Source organism: Oreochromis aureus, linkage group 16, assembly GCF_013358895.1.
Source record: "Oreochromis aureus strain Israel breed Guangdong linkage group 16, ZZ_aureus, whole genome shotgun sequence".
Classification (NCBI taxonomy): Eukaryota; Metazoa; Chordata; class Actinopteri; order Cichliformes; family Cichlidae; genus Oreochromis; species Oreochromis aureus.
This window is the reverse complement of record NC_052957.1, coordinates 26,138,992-26,161,092: the sequence shown is the minus strand read 5'-3', so window position 1 is coordinate 26,161,092 and position 22,101 is coordinate 26,138,992. Positions and strand designations below refer to the sequence as shown.

The 22,101-nt window shown below is 39.3% G+C and overlaps 1 protein-coding gene and 8 non-coding genes across 9 annotated transcripts; 4 read left to right on the top strand and 5 right to left on the bottom strand.

Moving 5' to 3' along the window:
• Window positions 1–71: 71 nt before the first annotated feature.
• On the bottom strand, window positions 72–4,028 carry dhrs12 (dehydrogenase/reductase (SDR family) member 12). Its single transcript, XM_031732931.2, has 10 exons — window positions 3,844–4,028; window positions 3,188–3,321; window positions 3,008–3,090; window positions 2,581–2,673; window positions 2,410–2,491; window positions 1,986–2,047; window positions 1,791–1,895; window positions 1,610–1,700; window positions 1,346–1,483; window positions 72–426 (listed from the first exon to the last, which is right to left on the bottom strand). Exons 1-10 carry the CDS (start codon window positions 3,897–3,899, stop codon window positions 314–316), a joined length of 957 nt encoding a protein of 318 aa, XP_031588791.2. The 5' UTR covers window positions 3,900–4,028; the 3' UTR covers window positions 72–313.
• Window positions 4,029–4,297: 269 nt separating this feature from the next.
• Window positions 4,298–4,406, top strand: trnal-caa. The gene is made up of 2 exons: window positions 4,298–4,335; window positions 4,361–4,406. It is a non-coding gene; the product is annotated as a tRNA-Leu (tRNA).
• Window positions 4,407–6,843: 2,437 nt separating this feature from the next.
• On the bottom strand, window positions 6,844–6,962 carry LOC116314809. Its single transcript, XR_004199043.1, has one exon. It is a non-coding gene; the product is annotated as a 5S ribosomal RNA (ribosomal RNA).
• A 413-nt stretch (window positions 6,963–7,375) lies between these two features.
• Window positions 7,376–7,485, top strand: trnal-caa. The gene is made up of 2 exons: window positions 7,376–7,413; window positions 7,440–7,485. It is a non-coding gene; the product is annotated as a tRNA-Leu (tRNA).
• A 969-nt stretch (window positions 7,486–8,454) lies between these two features.
• Window positions 8,455–8,573, bottom strand: LOC116314812. Its single transcript, XR_004199044.1, has one exon. It is a non-coding gene; the product is annotated as a 5S ribosomal RNA (ribosomal RNA).
• A 1,168-nt stretch (window positions 8,574–9,741) lies between these two features.
• LOC116314815 lies at window positions 9,742–9,860 on the bottom strand. Its single transcript, XR_004199047.2, has one exon. It is a non-coding gene; the product is annotated as a 5S ribosomal RNA (ribosomal RNA).
• Window positions 9,861–10,170: 310 nt separating this feature from the next.
• Window positions 10,171–10,289, top strand: LOC116314811. The gene has a single exon (XR_005608736.1). It is a non-coding gene; the product is annotated as a 5S ribosomal RNA (ribosomal RNA).
• Window positions 10,290–11,719: 1,430 nt separating this feature from the next.
• Window positions 11,720–11,838, bottom strand: LOC116314813. The gene has a single exon (XR_004199045.1). It is a non-coding gene; the product is annotated as a 5S ribosomal RNA (ribosomal RNA).
• Window positions 11,839–12,304: 466 nt separating this feature from the next.
• Window positions 12,305–12,423, top strand: LOC116314814. Its single transcript, XR_004199046.1, has one exon. It is a non-coding gene; the product is annotated as a 5S ribosomal RNA (ribosomal RNA).
• Window positions 12,424–22,101: the final 9,678 nt, after the last annotated feature.

The following is a 22,101-nucleotide window of genomic DNA, read 5'->3' as shown; positions in this document are numbered from 1 at the left end:
TGCATAATTGTTAGTGTGTACATATATGTATAAATGTTCATAAGCTTTACAAATAGGAAGTATATTCATTCTTTTTTTTGATTAACCAAGGAGCAAAAATAAAGTACAAGTCATCTTTCCATAAACAACCGTATTTACTTCACTAGATTGTGTTTTGTTTTGTTTTTTTTAAATTTTCTTTATTTTAACTAAAGGTTGTTCTTGGAGGTCGAAGCTTTTCTGTATATTAAAAAAAGATTGTGTAAACATTAGTAATAATCTGTGAGGAGTGCTTGGTTTTTTTTTCCTTTTACAGAAAGTGTTTATTGAGGTATTAAGGTTTGAACTTTTGGGCAAACTCCTCCAGCGCTGCCAGAAGCTTCTCCTCCTCTTGCGGTGTTGACTGGGAGGAGGCGAGGGGCAAGTGTGTCGCCACCCCTTTACGATCTGGAAGACATTTTATGCGAATACATGAGACATAACGCAAAACTGTGTTCCATTTAAGCGATCGATTATAAAAATGAGTTTAAATGTATGAGTTTTGCAGCATCACAGAAACATGAACACGGCGCCATCTTTGATCAACACTATAAAGCTACAATTACGCTCATGAATCACTTTATTGAAGATTAAACTTTTCCAACAAACTAAATAACCTGTGATTACAAATTTCATTTCATTTTCAGTTGATTTCGCTTGCAATTTATGCAAAAAGTGAAATTGCTCCTGGTCCAGGTGTTCAATCTATCGGTGGTTTTTCTGCATGTCACAATCTTGGCAACAGACAGTCTCTACCAGCTGACAGAGCGCAGACAGTTCTACTGCCTGCAGTAACGTCAACTATCGTGGAGGAGCTAGAGAGGAAACAACAGAATTTCAGTGCTGGAACTTTTTGCAGCAATCATCTTGATCATCACGGGGAATGTGAGGTGTTTGGACAATAGTATGGATGAGTCTGGTGAGCTGATTAGGCGCCAGTCTCGTTACAGCGAGATTATGAAAGACTCATAATTCCCAGACTACTGTGTGACTGTAGCTAGAATTTTTTGGGTGGACAGGGACCCAAATAAGTCCATTAATCTGAGTGTTAAGAAGAAATATGGAGGGATTTCCCTATGTGTGATTGAAAGCGTAATATAATTCTAGACAACGTTTCTGCGGCCTCAATATTAAAGTCCTAGCTGTGGGAACAGTCATTGCTGCTGCTGGTTGAATCCAGTTGAAATTGATACAGATGTCATTCAAATGAAGCATTAGTAAAGTATTAGCAAGTGCTTAATACACAATGCTACCCTTCAAGTTCCTTAGTTTCTCTCTCTGATTACAGAGAAAACCATGTTTAGATATTTGCAAGTTTTTTCCTGACCTTGAAAGAAGAGCCCGCTCGGTTGCTTGGCGGCTGCTGCGGACACTGCGAGCCACACCGCGGTGTCAGCTCCCATGGCCTCCGTCCTCAGCTTGGACTTCATCCTAGCGTGGAATGAAGGCATGGAGGTCTGGACCGCTACAGAGAGAAAATTGAAACCTTAAGTCACAGACACAACATTCTCTTGTCAAACGTGTTATTCAATGAAAAACTTTGTCTTCCAGTTAAATTCTTAAGTTTTAAAGTATCCTTTCTTTTCTTCACCTGGTGTGTCTGCCCAGCCAGGGTGCATGCTGGAGAAGTGGATCTCTTTGTGCTGAGCAGCCCATCTTTCTGTCAGGATCACCTGCTGCCTCTGTCAGACAAAGAAAAAAAAATGCATATCAATATAAATACCACAACAATTTCTCTGTAGATCTCTACATCTTTCAGTCAGTCACTCTACTTTATTCTGAGCGTAGGCCATGGTGCCGTCAAATGTCCCCTTCTCAAATTGGAGGTCGTCCACGTCCAATTTCTGTGTGAGCATGCCACCCGAGGAGACAGTAATCTGGAGGGGAAACAGAAGAAATCTTTCATTTTCAGTCGTGCATATGTGCATCCTGGTTATTTATTTTTGTGCTGTTGTAATTCAACCCACCACTCTCGGGTCTTCGACCTTCTTCAGTGCAGGTATCAGTGCAGTGGTGAGGATGTATGTACCTGAAAAACAAAGTTACGCACAGAAGAGTATTTATTTATAGCCAAAATTAGTCTTTCACATACTTTTTTTCGTTGCAAATTTGCAGAAATGACATTAAATAACAACATAATTTGTCAAATAAGGCCAACAGCAGTGATCATTACAGTCACCTCCCCTAAATTTAAATACAAAATGCTTATTTTAATCTTAATATTTTACATTTTGCCTGTTTTGTAAGTTTTTTTTAGACCATCTGAATTACAATCAGTACTGAGAAGTGATTTTTGCAGGAAAGAAAATGTTGAAAACTATAATTTTACACAAAGTTACGATTCCTTTTTGTTGTTGGAACATGCATCAGAAATACGTTTTTTTGTCTTACCCAATGTATTTGTGGCAAAGTTCTTCTCCAAACCCTCCTCAGTTAATTCTCTCTGGTTGACCATACAGCCTGCATTGTTGATCTGAGAACCACCATAAACAGATTGAGATTAACGTTAACATTAAAATATTTTTACTGCAGATGAGCCACAACGTATCTGCAGCTACTCACCAGCACATGCAGTGTGTTGTTCTGTGAGAAGCTCTGCGCGAACTCCCACACTTGCCTCGCGCTCGACATGTCAACAATGTGGACGTGAACATTCTGGGAGTAGACAGGAAAATAAAGGTGTGGGTTAGTTTTAAGTCTAATCTAATTGGGTGGAAAAGCAGGTATGAATATTCTCATCTAGTTTGTTTTGTTTGATTGGTTTATTTTCATTCACGTTTCTTGACAGATAAGTTTAAAAATCTGATGGGGAAAAAAAACAAGCATGTGAGCATATTTTTATTAAAGAAAAAGCGAAGCTTCACTTTATTTCGGGGACCTCAATTTGCACAAGGTAAACGTAACTACAAGAGAGCTCCTGTATAAAGAAGAAGAAGAAATAACTCAGATTTTAACAGAGATTTTAACAGATGCACGGTTAAAATCTCACCTCATTTTTACTGCTTTCAACGATTTCACCTTTGGCTGCTTCTGCTCGCCCCTTGTTTCGACACACCATGTGAACCGTTCCCCCTGCAGACACAAATGAAAACATTATCAGCAAACAATGGACACACAAATACCAGCAGGAAGGAGGAAAACTGCCTTCTGTCAGCTGTGAGACTCTCACCTCTCTTAGCGATTTCCTGCGCTGCGGCTTTCCCTATCCCGCTGTTGGCACCTGTCACCATGAAGGACCTTCCATTCAAGTTTACATCCAGGTCAGCTGGAACAAAATGCTTTGCTGCTGCTTCATAGCCACTCCTGGTATGAGCAAAGAGGAGTTCAGTGAGCACATTACACTGTCACCCATATTTCTACATGCAGTGATGTAACAGTGTCATCACTATTGGGTGTGGTTACTAGGATACAATAAGCATACCATAAGCAAATCACTAGATATAACGGAGTAATAATTTGGGTCATTTATCAAGTAAAACAGTCTTCTTCCATATGACCACTCCCCTGCTTTATACATGTCTTTATCCACTGTGTTAATTTGAGTTACATATGTAAGAAGCACTTTTACTGTTTCAAACATCTTTTACAGAGGTTGTAGTCTTGATTATACGGTAAGCTTGCAGCATTGTGTAATCGTTTACCTGTAGCATGCTGTAGGACACAAACGCGCAGTAACCGAGTGCTATCACTAACAAAGCAAACGTGGTTAAACTTTGGGCGGCGTGTCGGAAGGTTGTGTAGCCTATATGTACCACAAACAATTAACACTACAAGTCATTTGACTACATAATAGAGTCCCATCAGAAAAGGAAACTGTCCACTTACTTTGTATACTCCTGGAGTCCTTTGACAAACCACACAGTATTCCTGTAAAAGGACATTTTAATACGCGCAGCTTCTCTACACAATTCGCTCTTTAGTCGCCCTAACAGTGGACACAGTCCAGTATTTGCGTTTCATAAGGATGACTGCAGCTTGTTATGTAGTAAGCAGAGGTCTGTAGTGAGAAATGGGCGGAGAATCACGTGTATAAGCACCGGAAGTATATTTCATAACGTATGTATACTGCCCCTGGCGGATATGTTCGCTTACTGCAGTTTCGTAAACAGCTGCGAAATAAACCATTCATTTATTTAAACAAACTAATTTAAGCTCAGTTTGAACTGATGTCAAAGAACCTAAAGGAGAAATGGCTCTTCGGTGCATCTCTGGCAGTCACAATCGTGGCACAGTGAGTTGTGGCTATATGAGTGTTTGTTTCAGCTCGCTCGGCAGAGTTGTCAGGATGGCCGAGTGGTCTAAGGCGCCAGACTCAAGGTTAAACCTTCCTGTGAAACGGGACTTCTGGTCTCCGAATGGAGGCGTGGGTTCGAATCCCACTTCTGACAATACATTTTTTTTTCTTTCTGTGGGCTATGCTGCTTTCTTTCGTCGTTCTTCGTCTGCTACGTCTGCTGTTACGTTTACATAACATGTTATCTTACAGGATACATTATCGTCCCTTCTCCGCAAACGAAAAAACACGACAGTCTTAAAACACTGACATGTTTTAAGACTACTATGCATTTTTAATACTACTAATAAACCGTGTTTACGGTCAAAAATAAAATACGGAAACAGAATCGTAGTTTATAATCCGCACATTTCTCCTTCAGGGTAATTAATTCATAATCACATGTTAGTTTAACTACATGTAAAGTGCTGCCAGAGACAATAAATAAAGAAAATAAAAATAAATTGTCGAGTCTGTGCTTAAAAAACGGTTACGTTTACTTACTTAGATCTCCGTCTCGGTCTTGAACTGATCATTTATAATATATGCTTAAAACTTGACGTTTACCGTCCTCAGGCTTCAGATATCCAGGAGTAGGGACTACATATTACCAGTTCATTTAAAGCTTTCTAAACTGCAAATTTGAATCCTTTGCTAACCTATGTAAGGTTGGCTTTTCAAAGGTCGGCAAACCTTCCTCTATCACTTCTTGGTAGGATTAATATTATAAAAAATAATATTCTACCCATATTCCTTTCTTCAAATTTCTTCTTCAGTCTATCCCACTGTTTTTCCCACTGATTTCATCATTTATATGGGCAAACAAGACCCCCAGGATTAGTATGACCTCACTACAACAGGGTAGGCTCAGTGGTGGTCTAGCTCTACCCAACTTGATGTTTTATTATTGGGCAGCCAACATTCAAAAGTATACTTATTCGCTGAATGATCCTCAGGCTACTTGGTGTTGCCTCGAGGCTCAATCTCTACCTCACTTTCAGCACTATTATTTTCATCTCTTCCTGTTTCCCTGTTACAATTTACAGATAACCCTGTTGTAATTTCCTCTCTAAAAATATGGTAACAATTCCGGCGTCACTTCAGTTCAGTCTCTGCTTCTGCTCTGGGCTTTGAACTTTTCTTGTCCATCTTCCATTGGTTTTAATGTTGCACGCCAGTATGAACACCCATCCCTCAACCCGAGGATCACCACAACATAACCTAATGGACCTACACCTTAGTTCACAGATTCACTTTGTCTAGGGTTTATTTCTGAGATTTCACACAACCCAGGATTCAAATCATGAATACACATCATTTACATCATTATGAATGAAATGTGCTCTATTTGGAAGCAGCCCCCCCCCCCCTTTCGACGGGTTGTGTGTGAGACTTTAAATCATCAAACTGTAAATTATAAATTTTAAATTGTTATTGATCCCTTTACCCCTGGTCCTAAAGTGTATATTTATTTTCTTACTCTTCTTATATATATTGTTTGTTTACTTGAACTGCTGTAACTGGAGCCTGGTCGTCTCTCTATATACTGTACTGTATGAAGCGGAGATGACAATAAAGTTTACTTTGACTTCAGCAGCGAGCAGGCGCACCGAGGGCTCTCGCGCTCACTTTTCGTGTATAGAATTTCGAAAAAACATCGGTGCAAATTATAGGTCTGTATTATAATGTCTGGTGTTTTCGTGTTTGTTGGTTTGTTTTTATTTTGTTTTACTTTGCGAGTTGGTAATTAGATGCTGCTCCAGCCGGTCAGAGAATCCCCCGCCGCCCCGCCCTCTCCTCCCTGTGCCGCAAGCAGCAGGCGCACCTCGCAAACGGAGGGCGCCCTTACTCCCAGCAAATGGGCGATAGAAAACCGATCGGTGCTCATGCCATTCCCAATATGCGCTGGCTGACGTTGGGGCAGCATGAATACGAGCATTTTTTTTTTTTTTTTTTTTTTTTACCGATGCCCGTGATGCCGCCCCCCATCACGATGCCGCCCCGGGCAACCGCCCGTGTCGCCCGTATCTAAAACCGCTACTGGGTATTGGTTATATGCAGTTCAGTAGTTCTCAAAAATCCAAATTGTAATGACCTGAACTGTATTGAGGTATGTCTTTGTATCATTGGTACTTGTTTTATTAGGCCTGATATATCAAACTACGTGTAAAAATTCTATAAATAAACAGGAACCCCCCCACACACCCAAAAAAACTTCAGTTACTTTATAATTCTTGGAACCCATTTTATACGACATTTTTCTCGTTCAAATCTTTATTTGTCAATTGAGATTTTCTTTATTTTTTCTACTATTTATTTAAGGATGAATAAATGATTTTCCTTCTTTCAGACTTCTTGCCAAATGTTTTGTCAAAGTCGTCTACAATGGTGTAGCAGCAGCTCCCCCTGGTGTACAAAAGGAAGTGCTCTCGTGATATCCTGTGACAGAAAAAAAAGGAGAAAAACAAAAACGAACATTGTCAAGTACTCGTTATTGTTTTGAAAGCTTTGTTGTAACGAAGCAACAGCGCCCCCTGGTGCATGAAAGCAAAAGCTTACAGCACCTGGTATTCCCAGGCGGTCTCCCATCCAAGTACTGACCAGGCCCGACCCTGCTTAGCTTCCGAGATCAGACGAGATCGGGCGTGTTCAGGGTGGTATGGCCGTAAGCGATCATGAAGTTAACATGAAGCGTATTTATATGCAACAAAAAAGGCTGGAAGCTAAAACAAATGTAATGCAACGTGTTCAGGGTGGTATGGCCGTAAGCGAGTGTGGAGCTAACATGAAGCATATTTATAGCTATTTAGTCCAATTCTCAACACAGGTCGGCTAGTCGAGTAGTGTTTTTTGTGTCTTTTCTCTTCCTGGCGGTGCCTTTATGTTTTTCTTATTAACGGAAAAACGAAATAAAAACAGAAAATAAAAGTGAACCGTAACCCAAACAAACTTAAGGTCTTTAATAAACTCTACGTTAAACTCTTTAAAAAATGCCGTTTGTTTTTTCAAAGTGACAGAAAGTCTCAGCTGCAAACTTTGGTTAGCAGCAGTGAAACAGCTTTCTGACGGCCGAGGATCGCAGTTGTCAGGATGGCCGAGCGGTCTAAGGCGCCAGACTCAAGGTGACAAACCTTCCTCAACACGGGACTTCTGGTCTCCGAATGGAGGCGTGGGTTCGAATCCCACTTCTGACAATACTTTTTTTTTGTTACTTTAAAAAATTATTAATAAAAACTATTATTCAGTTTAGCTTTACTTGAGTACCTTGATAACGACCACTTTACAAATCCTGCTTTGTATACGAATCAAAACCTTTTTAAAGCTGAAAAATAGGATAGGACAAATAGGATAGGACGATATGACAAAAAAATGTGTAAATGTGAAATGAAAAATTCTTTCAACAAGGAGTTCCTCAAATAGGCACACATTAACATTTTTGCAATTCAGTGCTGTTGTAGCAGAAATGCTGATTATTTTACTTATCTGTCTCCTCCTTTCTCCACACCACTTTACCCTTACCTCACTTCTCATTCCTTAGGCCTACCCCCTCAATGAAATCACCTGCCCACTCTTCTAATCACTCTTTTTTCACCTCCACATGGCAGATAGTTGAGTTTTTCATCCACTCTTCTGTCATCATCCATGACAGGGGGTGGGGAACTCCAGGCCTCAAGGGCCAGTGTCCTGCAGGTTTTAGATCTCACCCTGGGCCAACACACCTGAGTCAAATGATTAGTTCATCACCAGGCCTCTAGTGAACTTCAAGACATGCCGAGGAGGTTTTTTGGCCATTTAAATCAGCTGTGTTGGATCAAGACACATCTAAAACCTGCAGGACACTGGCCCTTGATGTAATTTGTAATTTGATTGCTGTATATCTTTCAGCAATGATACCAGATTATTACTTCTAAACATGATAACTTACACTGAGGCAGGTTCTAGCTATGGGCAGCCCAACACGTCCACCCAAAAAAGAAAAACTCTCCCAGCACTCATGATCTTAATGTGATCAGAGGTACAATAAAATGTTGAACTTAGTGCAGGTAAAACCCACACAAACAGCCATTTTTGATAAATATATAAAATTTCACCTTTCAGTCTTTTCCCCCATAGCTGTGTCCCCCGATGAGGAGCAGCAGCGCCCCCTGGTGCATGAAAGCAAAAGCTTACAGCACCTGGTATTCCCAGGCGGTCTCCCATCCAAGTACTGACCAGGCCCGACCCTGCTTAGCTTCCGAGATCAGACGAGATCGGGCGTGTTCAGGGTGGTATGGCCGTAAGCGACTGCAATGTTAACTTGAAGCATATTTATATGCAACAAAATAAAAACACGACGCAGTGATATTTTCCTCTTTGAAATAAATCAGGCCTTAATAACTTAGGATTCGTACTGAAGATAAAACAAACCTGCTGTTTGTTTTTCTATTTATATGTTTTCAGTTTGCGAAACCTGGAAAGTCTGACTCCTACATCTCACTGTTGTACCGGTATATATTTATCATTTATTGCATACTTTCTGCGCATGTGTTTGATAAACATGAACAAACTTCTAATTATTTAATTATCTTTTACATTTTAAAAGCTCAGAATATTTACGGTTACGGCCATACAACCCTGAACACCCCTGATCTCGGAAGCTAAACAGGAACAGTTCGGTACTTGGATTAGAGAGTGCCGTGGGAATGCCAAGTACTGTAAAATTGTCTCTTATACACCAGGGGGCGCTGCTGCTTCATCTTTGTTTTTTGACTTTTGCGCTCATATTTGCTTCATATGAGCTGCTCTGGTAAATAATACGGTGACGTAACAAAAAACACACTAAAGCAGCAGTCTGCACTGCAATAAGGGAATATTCACCCATTAAAAGACAACAGTATTGATGGACTTCACATTGCAGAAGTGACATAAACTGAAATGACATGTCACCATATAAACTGTCTTATACACAGATTCACTGTTATGTTTTGTTTTTTCCCATCCGGAGGTGGTCTCTCAACCAAGTACTAACCAGAATAACCCGAGTTCAGAAGGAGATCACAAGAGTCTGGGTCCTTCAAGGTTTGTATGACTGTAAGGAACGTCATAACTCATGAAAAGGCTGTTTATGAATCAAATCATGATGCTTGCTGTCTCTTGTCTTTAGATTAAGACTTTTAAAACTTGTTTAACGACCATATGATGGCAGCAATGATGAAACAGTGTTATAATGCTATAAATTTAATGTGTGTAAATCCGATGAAGTGGCTGGAAATATTACTACTTGCAGTTGAGAAAAAAAAAGTGTATTTCTTTTGAAAATGTAAAAACCGTGACACAGATATCCTGCGAGTTATAAGACCTGATTGACAAATTAAAAAAAAGGGAGAAAAACGAACATTGTTTAGTGACTCATTGTTTTAAAAAAATTGTTGTAATGAAGCAACAGCGCCCCCGGTGCATAAAAGAAAAAAAGCTTACAGCACCTGGTATTCCCAGGCGGTCTCCCATCCAAGTACTGACCAGGCCCGACCCTGCTTAGCTTCCGAGATCAGACGAGATCGGGCGTGTTCAGGGTGGTATGGCCGTAAGCGACTGTTATGCTAACAGGAAACCTTTTTATATGCAACAACAAAGGCTATGAACTGGAAGCTAAAACAAATGTAACGTAGTTTATTATTTTGTTCTTTCCGCCATATTTTTATTATGGGAAACCTGGTGAAGCCTATTGACTGCTACATTTCATTGTTAAAAGGGCCTCAATCTGGATATCTTTTTTTTTCCTATCAGTTTTGCACGGGATTTACACGTTTTTAATTCACATTTCCATTACAGTGACAATCTAAAACTAAACACAACGAACACTGAGATGCATAAATAGACTTCATGTGGGTGAAGCTGTCGCTTACGGCCATACCACCCTGAACACGCCCGATCTCGTCTGATCTCGGAAGCTAAGCAGGGTCGGGCCTGGTCAGTACTTGGATGGGAGACCGCCTGGGAATACCAGGTGCTGTAAGCTTTTGCTTTCATGCACCAGGGGGCGCTGCTGTAATATCGTGGTACTTTCCGAATTCTTGTGCTTCATATTTGCTGCTTTACTAAATAATATGGTGAAATAACAAAAAGAAATAAAGTTAACGTGTGATAATGGAGACATTTAATTCAGTTCAATTCAAATCAACTGTAAATCACAACAGCTGACTCAAGGTGCTTATCCATCTATTAAAAGACAACAATAATGACAATAATAATATTTGTCAAAGACGGTTTTTAAATCATTGCTGTTTTTTTTAATACTATTCATAACTGAATTTAAGTGAATAAGTGATTTTCTTTCCTTGGTGATTTTTGACATCCCTGCTTTTCAAAACTTTCTCCAATAAAAGATGCAGCAGCACCCAACTTAAGCTTGTCACGCAAGTACTACCCAGGGCCTGATTCCAATTAGCTTCCAAGATTAGAAGGGATTGGGTCCGTCGAGGGTTGTCTTACTGTAAGGTACATCAGAACTCATGAAAAGGCTGTTTATGTATCAAAGTATAATGCTTGCTATCTTCTGTCTTTAGATTAAGACTTTGTTTATTCAATTAAATTAATTCAATTCAATTAAAGACAGTGATGACAGCATTAACGAAACAGTGTTATAATACCATAAAAATCAACAGTGTATAAATCCAACAGAAGACTATAGAGTGTCATGAGTGTCAAAACATAGAAGACCTTTAGATTGGATCTTTTTTTTTTTTAATCAACAAAAAAAAAAAGAAAAATACAAATACAAATCAGCATGACATCAAAATATCCTGGGGTTATGGCCATACCACTGTGAACATGCATCAATATTAATATTAGTAACAGTCAGGCATGTGCAGGGAGGGAGGGGGCATGAGCACCTGCCCCTTTCTTCTTAGGTATCTAAAGTGCCCTTTTCTTCAGGCATTTTTTGTTAAATATTTTAATGTGTGTGTATGGTCTTGCCCATGCCCCTTAACAAAACGTTTAACTATTAATCACAGTTTTGCTAAGTAAAAGAAGCTGGCATGCATCGGTCACATGATGACCATTAACCAATGCTCACTCTTGATGGCAGAGAGCCGACAACGAGCTCACTACGAGCACACGCTTTTTTTGCAGCCTGGGCGGTGTGGAGCTGCAGAAGAAACACATAAATTAATTGGGAGGCAGACTGATGTAACAAAAAACAGTAAGTGGGGTGGATAGTCTTTAGCACACAGGAGGGTTAAGAGTATTATTATGCACACGTTTGTAAGTTGTCTTGTGGCAGCTAATGAATTGAAACAACTGAGCATGCTGTGTGTGCACAGCATGTGTCTATGTGCCCCTTTTTAACCTTGAGCACCCGCCCCTTCAAACAAAGCAAATATGAAGCACAAGAATTCGGAAAGTACCACGATATTACAGCAGCGCCCCCTGGTGCATAAAAGCAAAAGCTTACAGCACCTGGTATTCCCAGGCGGTCTCCCATCCAAGTACTGACCAGGCCCGACCCTGCTTAGCTTCCGAGATCAGACGAGATCGGGCGTGTTCAGGGTGGTATGGCCGTAAGCGACTGCTACGATCACAAGAAGGCTTTTTATATGGTAGAAAACACGAACTATGTTGGCGTATTTTGATTTACTTCTTCGAAATGAATCAGGTTTTAACAACTTGGGATTCGTAGCGAAGCTAAAACACATGTTCCGTGCTATATGTTTTTAGCTTTTTGAAACCTGGATGAGCATTGTCCTTTGTTTTCATTTTTTTCTGGTCCAAAAGTTTAGGTTATTTAAGGTAAATATATTTCAGCTGGGCGCAAACTGAAAATATATTTATTATTAGTTTTCTACTGGATTGACACGTTTTTAATTTACAGGACTGAGAGTTTTAACCAAACGTGATAAGAATATATGAAGAATTAATACTGCCGCGCCATTACTATCTTTGTGTGGGCAAAGATAAATCCAAATCTAAGTGGGAAGGTAGCGCCCCTTGAAGTTTGCACGCATAAATATGCTTCAAGTTAGTTCCACAGTCGCTTACGGCCATACCACCCTGAACACGCCCGATCTCGTCTGATCTCGGAAGCTAAGCAGGGTCGGGCCTGGTCAGTACTTGGATGGGAGACCGCCTGGGAATACCAGGTGCTGTAAGCTTTTCTTTTTATACACCAGGGGGCGCTGTTGCTCCTCATCTTTGTTGGTTTCGGAATTTTTGTGCTCCCGCAGCTTCATGTTTGCTGCTTTACTAAATAATATGGTGACATAACAAAAAGGGCACAGCTTTTGTTTTCAAGGAGTCAATGGGCAAGGATTTTTTCCTTTTCTTTCACTTTTCTTGTCTTTTAAAATATGTCAATGAAAACTTAAATCTATCCCATGTGTATAAAATACACACAGATTTGCACACATTCTCCCATCCAAGCACTAATGAGACCTGACCCTGCTTAGCTCCTGAAAATTGAGCATGTTTGGTGGTATGGTAGGGAGCAGCATTTACACTAGTCAGTACACAATGACTCTGACTTGGCTTATCTGGCTTGTTCTGTTGTTTTTTTTTCCAGCCTTACACTCTTGGGTAGATGACATAGTTTTAACATGAAAATGAAAAGTGATTTACTCCGATTCTTTAAAAAAAAAAAAGAGATAGGCTCACTTATATTATACAGAAATAAACTTTGGATAACTTGTTTTATAACCCTACAGTGTGCACTAGATGGCAGTCTTCCATAAGCCTTCCAACGACACAAAGCATTGAAACTGTAAGGTCACTGCAGTGATGGTTTCTCCAATCCACAGTTTCATCTCACACTATCCACAGGAGTGTGATGATTGTGCTGCACTTGTTAAATAAAAGATGAAAAATTTGAAAAACCCGATACACTCGAAGTGCTTCACGATACTGCACCTCCACTGCTGAAAAGTTTTGCACAACTTACCTCAAAGAACAGATGGCCAACAAATCTCTGCCTTTGCACAATCTGCCTTTTCATTAAAGCTTCTAAATAGTCTGAAAACAGCTGCAGTCTTCATATTGTTTTCTCATGATTCTCATGACTCATGAAAAAAAATGTCCATATATTTGTAGGATTTTTATCTGTGTTTATACTGAAATGGAGTAATCTGCAGATTGAACGGTGAGGATTTGTCAAAATATGATAACACCCTACTTGTATCTATTACTCTGAAAATGTATTTTAATGCTATAAAGACAGCTGTGTTTACTTGGCTTGGGATTGCATATTAAAGCTGGCTAATAGCTACATCAGATATCGTTCCATTTCTGTAAAATTATCATTTTTGTATATGAAAACCCCCCAAAACACTAAGCGCTTGAGCTTCAAATAACAGCTTGGAATAGGCACAGTCTGGGGTCATTATTATAATATCAAATTATTCTTGAATTAACATAATTGTAATAATTGAACTTGCTCTTTTATAGATTCTGAAACTTTAAAAACATGTTTGGTTCCATGAACACAATTACAAGCAGTATAGACCAGATCCCACAAACTTCTTTTTGTACCACTTGGAGCCCAATAATGGGTTACTCCAACTGTGTGCTAACACTGCTGAGATAACAACAAGCTGAGAGGCTGTAAAATGCTGCATTAAATTTCTTTCAGCCGCCTGAAAGATTTCTGATTTTGGGATGGCACTATAGACTGCATATAAGTGTTTAAGGCACAACCTAATCATCGTATCCCTGGTGGTTAGTTTCTTGATTTTACCATAGAAAGAATTAAAGACTGTTGCCAAGCTCGGTCTGAACATCTTATTTGTTCTGTTCCCATGAGCCAAGCCTGCTGGAGGGGTATCCCCCACTGTCCTCAAGTCCTCTCCAGCAGACCAGCGGAGCTACACAAACAAGACCTGGGGTCCAGTCAATTTGTCCGGACAAATGTGGGGATTTGGGACCACTGCAAGCTATGCAGGGATGAGTGCTTTTTGTTTGTGTGCCAAGTAACTCCCCTCAATCCCTTGGTCTCTTAAGTCACTCTATTCACCCCAGTCTTTGTCTGGTTTGTCTTGAACCTGACACACTGAACTAAGGAAAAGTTCTTTCTTGCCCTTGTTTATGTTTTAATTCTGTCTTTTGAAAGATCTGTCTGCAGTGTCCAGGTACCAAATTAGCATTTTCTAAACATTTGGACGGACAACTTGTTCTCTTTCACCCAGCTCTCACCTCTGTGGAAGAAGGGATCACAGTAGGGCGATGGATGTTGAGCAGATGGGGTGTGTGCCCCCCCTTACACCTCCACCCCTGGTCAACAATGAGCGAAGTTCACACTGCATCAGCACAAGTGGCTGAAACAATCTGAGAAAGTGGCTGGAGCAAGGCAGCACCTCAGTCCCCTGTTCTCCACTGGCCCAGTCAGGCCTGTGTGTGCTCTTCTCAGCATGCTGATCAGAGGATTAGGTCGCAGCGGCAGCATCGAGTCAAGAGCACGTTGAAGAAAGGGAAAGGCATGCAGGGAACACGAGTTTCACGACAGTTTCACACGCACCCACACAAGAAGGCAAGCAGACGGGTATTAGGAGGACCACACCACACTTCCTGTACTTCTGACAACTTGTCGGTAGAGGGTACCACAATTCTGTCATGCAATGTTTGTACAGGCATATATGTATATATATAAAAAATCAAATAAAAATCAAATAAAAACCAAATACGTAGACGCTAAATAAATAACTAAAGTATTCTGGTAAGTAGAGCAGGGCGATATGACCAAAAATATTTATCACGATATACATTTGAAAATTTGCGATAACGATATAACTGACGATATAATTGACACTAGACAAAATACTTTACAACTCCACAACTTTATTAGTGCAAAAAAACCCCATCAATGTATTTTCACTTAAACAAGCAGCTGTTTTTTATGTGCATCAAAGTTATATAAAAATGTAACAGTGCAAATTCCTCGCTGACAGTTTAACCAAAAGGCATTTCCAGTGGAAATTGGCCGACATATCCTCAGCATAACCATGTAGAATATCCACAAAACTTAAAAAGAGGTTATACACACACAATACGGTAATATTATGTTGAAGCACAGTACGTATCACTCCGCGAGGCGCCTGCCTACGATAGCCGTAATGCTCCGACAATCCATCAAGCGGTGCGGCTTCGTAGCTTAGCAAAGTCATACTAAAACATTTGACAGATTTTCGAGCTCCGTGTACATAAAATCGTTTCGAGGTCAGTAAACACAACCAGAATTCATACATAAGGCACACGGGATTATAAGGGACTCTAATATGTTCATATTAGAGGCTGAGCGACATAACAGTTAGTCATCGCAAGTGATATCAATATTTGGTGATTTAAAAATCTGATATATCAGCTGATATTTTGGGGTTTTTTTCAGACACACGACACAGCAACAGATTTCCCTAACATTTGTGATGCTCAAGTATTTACTCATTTATATATTTATATTGCTGGACTCTGCTCAGATCAGCTGGTCGTTGTGTTTGTGGTAATCAAAACGTGTGTTGCCAGTAGGGAAGTTGCAGAGTGCCCTCTTGTGGACAAACTATGCAACATCAACACTGATAACATGGTTAAAAGGTGTTTCTTCTATCTCTTATTTTTCTTCTAAATTTTCTTTTATTGGCTGTTATAAATGCCAATACAACAAACTGGCAAATAGTGTTGGCCGATAATATCAGGATGTCGATAACGCAGTTGGGCTCTAAATCATGTAAAGCCTCAAACTTGGAAGACAAAAACTCCTTTCAGCTGCTTCCTCAATCACAAGTGGTTTAGTATGGAAGAGGATTATACGAAAGATATGGAAGAGGATTAGGGCCACTGGGAAAAAAAAGTGGGCAGGTCTTTTTTTTTTCTTTTCCAGAATTCTGAGAAAAAAGTCAGAATTCTCAGATTAATGTCAGAATTCTGAGAAAAAAAGTCAGAATTCTGACTTTAATCTCAGAATTCTGAGAAAAAAGAATTTTTAGAAAAAAGAATTCTGAGAAAAAAATCAGAAATCTGAGATTAAAGTCAGAATTCTCAGATTAATGTCAGAATTCTGAGAAGAAAGAATTCTGAGAAAAAAGAATTCTGACTTTTTTTCCCTCAGGATTCTTTTTTCTGGGAATCCTGACATTAATCTGAGAATTCTGACTTTAATCTCAGAATTTCGAGAAAAAAGAATTTTGCGAAAAAAGAATCCTGAGAAAAAAGTCAGAATTCTGAGATTAATGTCAGAATTCTGAGAAAAAAAGAATTCTGAGAAAAAAGTCAGAATTCTGAGAAAAAAGTCAGAATTCCGACTTTGATCTCAGAATTCTGAGAAAAAAGAATTCTGAGAAAAAGTCTGAATTCTGAGATTAATGTCAGAATTCTGAGAAAAAAGAATTCTGAGAAAAAAGTCAGAATTCTGAGATTAATGTCAGAATTCTGACTTTTTTCTCAGAATTCTGGGAAAGAAAAAAAAAGACGTGTCTACCTTTTCTTTTCGGTGGCCCTAATCCTCTTCCGTACAAATCCTCTTCTGTAGTTTCAACTTTTTGTGCTTCTTAGCTAAATGTTTAAATCACTATACTATGACATCGCTTGAAGATAAAGATAATTATAACAGTTTATACATTTAACAATGTACCCACTATGTTAAACGTGGGTACACTGGGGTACATTGTCATGAGTTTAAGACATCTGAACATGCTGAACAGAATCTGAACAGACATCTGAACAGAATCTACAATCTACCTCTCTCCACAGGGCGGAAAAATGTTCTTATTTCTGGCTCATATCTGTAACTTCAACATTCACAAATTTTGCATCTCGTTTAAGCCTAAGAAATCAAATCTAGTCACAAACTCAGCTCAGATTTTTTTCAACCTCCACACACTGCTGTGTTTCGTTCCAACCATTTGTCCCTGGCTTTTCTACTTGAAATGAAAAGTGTTGGCACAGTGCACTGAGTGGCTAGGTTCCAAAATGTTTTCCTCCCTGTACATCCACCCACCATTTGGACCCCATTATGACATTAACACTATTTGTTAGAGTGGCAGAAACACAGATCAGGAGGTGGATGCAACAGATGGAAGCCAAAGTTTGCCTCTGTGCACATGAACATAAACGCATGCACATTCATGGAAACAAGTTACTTTTTCACTATGGAGCTCTGAAACTGCTGTACACAAAAAGGAGTAAACGACACAAAAATGCACTGTGTTTATATAACCCTGAAATCTGTTTAGTCATGTATTTTCTTTTTACGTTTTACTTTCTTTCTTGTGCATAAAGAATGAACAAAATAACACAAACTAACTAATTAAAAACTATACTAGTGACCCCCCTGTGAGTTAAACAAAAATCAACAAATCTGACCTAATTACACCCAGTAAATTATCATAATAAAATACAAATCCATAAAGAAAAGAAATGTAAAAAGAAAACCTCAAAATAAAGGAAGTTTATAGAGAAATAAACAAACAAAATTAATACACAAAACACACTTTTAAATGCCTACATTTATTTTATTTTTCAAATTAATTAATTAAATTATTATAATTTGCATATTTTTACATTTAGACAAAATGAATACAATTTTATAGAATATTTTGCATTTATTTTTATTTAAGTGCTTTGGGGGAAGCTCACTAAAACAACATTGCAATCTAAAAGCAATTTACCTCACCTTGAAGTTCCAAGTTTTTCAAAATGTTGTCTTTTCCTAACATCTTGAGTTAAAGCTGAATTTCAGTTTTGATATCATTTTGAAACTGGTTATTTTGTGTTGCCTTACAAAGAAATATCACTCTGCACACTGGGGCTCAATTTTCAGGTAAACAATAAAACAGTCCAACAGCACATATAGTGATAAAATAACCCACTACATTTTTTCTCACATTACAAACTGAGTGTCCCGGAGTACAGAAGTACAGGAACATGCACACACTAACACACACTAACACAAGTTTCTACAGAGTCATAGAAGAAATGCTCCCGACATTCTGACTCTCATTCAAGCTTCTTGTGTTTTGTGTTTTTGGTTCAGCCCATCAATCAGGAAGCAGGTGGTCAGAAGGGCTCAAAATGTTCTGTTAATGCTAAGCAAAGAAAGTGTGGCCTCTTTCTGGGCGGGCCACATCCCGTCCCTAACCCCACGTCTGACCATCCGGAGCCCTGAAACACACACAGTCTTTGAACAGCTTATTAGACTCTCGAACGAGACTGTTTTTAATGCGCTGTGTTAGGGTAGGATTGTAGAAAAATAGTTTGGCAACTGTGCTACAGCGTGTGTGCTTCAGAGCTCTGTGTACCTTACACTCACTAAGAAGAGAGACTGGGCAGGAGGGCTTTACTCTCCTGCACAACTGGTTGATTATTATGCTGATATGCTTTCTTCTGACCAAACTCTCCTTAGGGGAGACCGTGAAGTCTAACTAATTTACCTTTTTGCATTTTCTGAACTTTTTCTCAGAGTCAGCTCTAAATTAATTGAAACCTAGTCATTTTGTTCAAATGGATGACCAGTAAAGCCCAAGTGTTAACTTTGTAGCAGTCTGCATATCACAGCTCTACAAACAACAACACATATCTAAAAACTGTAAGCGAATTGTAAGCTAAGTTAGCTTGTTTTCTGTGCTTGATGCACTGAATCCTAACACACCAGAATGTCGTTTAATATATTTTGTTTTATAATCTTTTTACACTCTGCAAGCACCTCCAATGAGGGCTTTACCAGCTCACCTTTAAGCAGCTATGCAGCTTGTCTAAGCTGAAAAATTATACCACGACTGTTTATGTAGTGAAGCCTGTTTGACTGATATTGCCTTGAATATTTGATATAAAATAATGAGTTGAAATGTCTATTTATTTCAATTAGGCTCCTAAAGCTCGCAGGTAGAGCGATGATAACTTGCACGCACACAAATTCACCCACCCCCACCACACAACCCCCACAACTAAATGATTTGTTGAAGAGGCCCGATTTCAGTAGATTTTCTTTCGTTAACGACGGTCCTAGGAGGCGCTTTCAAAGCAGGACGTTGGCTGTCCCCCCTAGTCAGAGGTTAAAGCTGGCGCTGATGTTTTCTATGCAATTTTTCTGTTGGCTGAACAGAAAAAAGTTCTTAACTCGATTGGGTGGGCAGGATGCACTTTTGGGTGGGCTGAGCACACCCCGGCCCATAGCTACCACCGACCTTGCTCGGGAAGGGGTCGCTGGCTCTTCTTGTGTTGGCCATGGGGGGCCCTCTGTGTGAATAAAGGGAAAGCAGCAGGACAGTAACACATAAAGCAGAGTCTGTACACTGCATACTCCTGGCGCTCAAAGCAAGTTTGTGTCCACAGTAATGTGGACACTTATAAAAAGTATAACAATAATTTACATTTGGTGATAAGATAATGTTCTGAACAGCACACACTCATTCATCTGACCGTTACCAGTAAACTAAATGGACTGGTTCTTATATTGTGCTTTTCTACTCTACCCGATACCTTACAGGGCTTTATACAACTTGCTTCATTCTCCCAAGCACTCATTCTTTTTTTCTATGCAAGTGCTTTCTGTCTAACATTCACACTCCAATGGATGCATCAGAGAGCATCTTGGGGTTAGTATCTTAGATATGATAAGGATACCTGGTATGCAGACTGGAGGAGCCAGGGATCAAACCATCAACCTTCTGATTAGCAGATGACCTGTTCTACCTCCTGAGCTACAGCCACCCAAAATGAAGCAAATCCCAGCCGTAACACTCGATTTTATAAAACTGGCAAGTTCACTCTGTGATGTTTAAATGATAAAACAGATGCATAAATTCATTTGTGGTATTTCTTGTGTTTAGTGTGGTCAGCCTTTAAGGTTAAAGCTCATACATAAGTGTCAATTATGACTTTGTGGTTGTATTCTAAATGGGGTTATTGTACTTGGCCTTAAAAGCCTTAGAAATATGGCATCTTACCAGATATGTACTCTGGATGACATTACTTTGGCCTCCCCTAACACTATGAGGATTCTTGGGTTCATTTTTGATTAAGATATGTCCTTCAACGCAGAACTTAAACAAACATGTTGGACTGCCTTCTTTCACTTGCTCAATATTGTTAAAATTGGAAACATTTGATCTCAGAGTGATGCTGAAAAACTACTTCATGCATTTATAGACTGAACTATTTTAATTCAATGCTAACAGGATCTTCATTCCCATTGTTTCCAGTTAATCCAGCGAGTGTATTGAAAGGGACTAGAAAGAGATATCATATTTCTCCTATATTAGCATCTCTTCATTGAGTACATGTCAAGTCTAGAATTTAATTTAAAATCCTTCTCCTCACATACGAGGTCTCGTATCTTACAGACCCCATAGTACCATATTATCCAAACTGAGCACATCACTCTCCGACTGCTGCCGTACTTGTGTTTCCAAGGATATTTAACAGTATACGGGAGGCAGAGCCTTCAACTTTCAGGCCCCTCTTCTGTGGAACCAGCTCCCAGTTTGGAGACATATACTCTCTCTACTTCTTCTGCAGAGGTTTCTTCCTATTAAAAGGGAGTTTCTCCTTCCCACTATCACCAAATACTTTCTGATTGATCTGATTCGTTACCTTTCTTCTGATTTCTTGTTTAGTACTGCCGGGTCTGCAACCTACAATATAAAGCGACTCAACGCGACAGCTGTTGTGAATTGGTGCTATATAAATAAAACTGAAATGAACTCATAAATGTGCTGCCATGTCATAATAAAAGATGAAAAACCTTACAGCAGTTCCTCTTATTTTTCACCAGTACTGATATTTATGGTAGCAAAATTCCCAAATATCTTTTCTTTTGACTACCATAGATGGCGAAGGCAGCATATGTACAAAGTAGGGTTGCAAAAAAAAAGTTGTCAATCGGATAATAATAACTACTATTGGATTAGATACTCATTTGCAACAGCATTCATTGCAGCAGTGCTGTGTTTGCCTACCTCAGCTAGCACATAACTTGAATCAGCACAGCCCCTCCCCCCACTAGCAGCTAAACAGGTGGACAGCAAGACAACAAACTTGAAGCGTCTTAAAAAGATCTCTGTTTTTGTGGGGAATTTTGTGAGTTCAGTAAAGCTATTGTTTCAACTATACTGAAGTGTTAAACAGTTATTCTAAATATCAATCTTTCCAGCGTACATATTAACTTTAGCCATTTAACTATTAGCAATTACCCACATTAGACATTATAAAGTTATCACTAAGGTTCTGGTTACTGCCTATGGCTACTAATAAAACTGAAATAATAATGTTGGAGCTAGGTAGCAAACATTATCAGTCCTTCTGTAACGTTAATAACAGTGTTAATTGAACAAGCTAACGCAGTTTGTGTCTCTTATCCTTTTCTTAAATTCCCTGAAGTTGAGAAAACATTAGGACAAATATTTGATCAGAAATGAAAATCTCTTCTGATCTCAAGTAGTCATCAGAATGAAACAGAAATAACCACGCCTGTAGCAGAATACATTTACACAGACCAGTGTTATTCTAATCTTTATTTAACAGAAAATTAGGCTCCTTAATTTTTGTATTTTTCCGTCTTTGATGTAAAAAAGGCGACTGAGTATTTTTCCGATTCCCGACCCTGTTTTTTGCATTTTATACTTCAGCCTTTCATAAATGATGCAAGCTTTCTCTCATACCAACCTAAGCAGTACAAACATAAAGCATTGTCTTTTTATTTTAGAGATTTCAGCAGTAATTTCAGCTTGTGCAATCTGCCTTCTTGTGATCTGAAAAATCTTTGTCTATTAATGCGCACATGGCTGAAGACATGTGCAAGGTGGACCAGTTGATTGTCCAGCACTGTGTGCGTCTGTTTGCATGTGCTCCTGCTT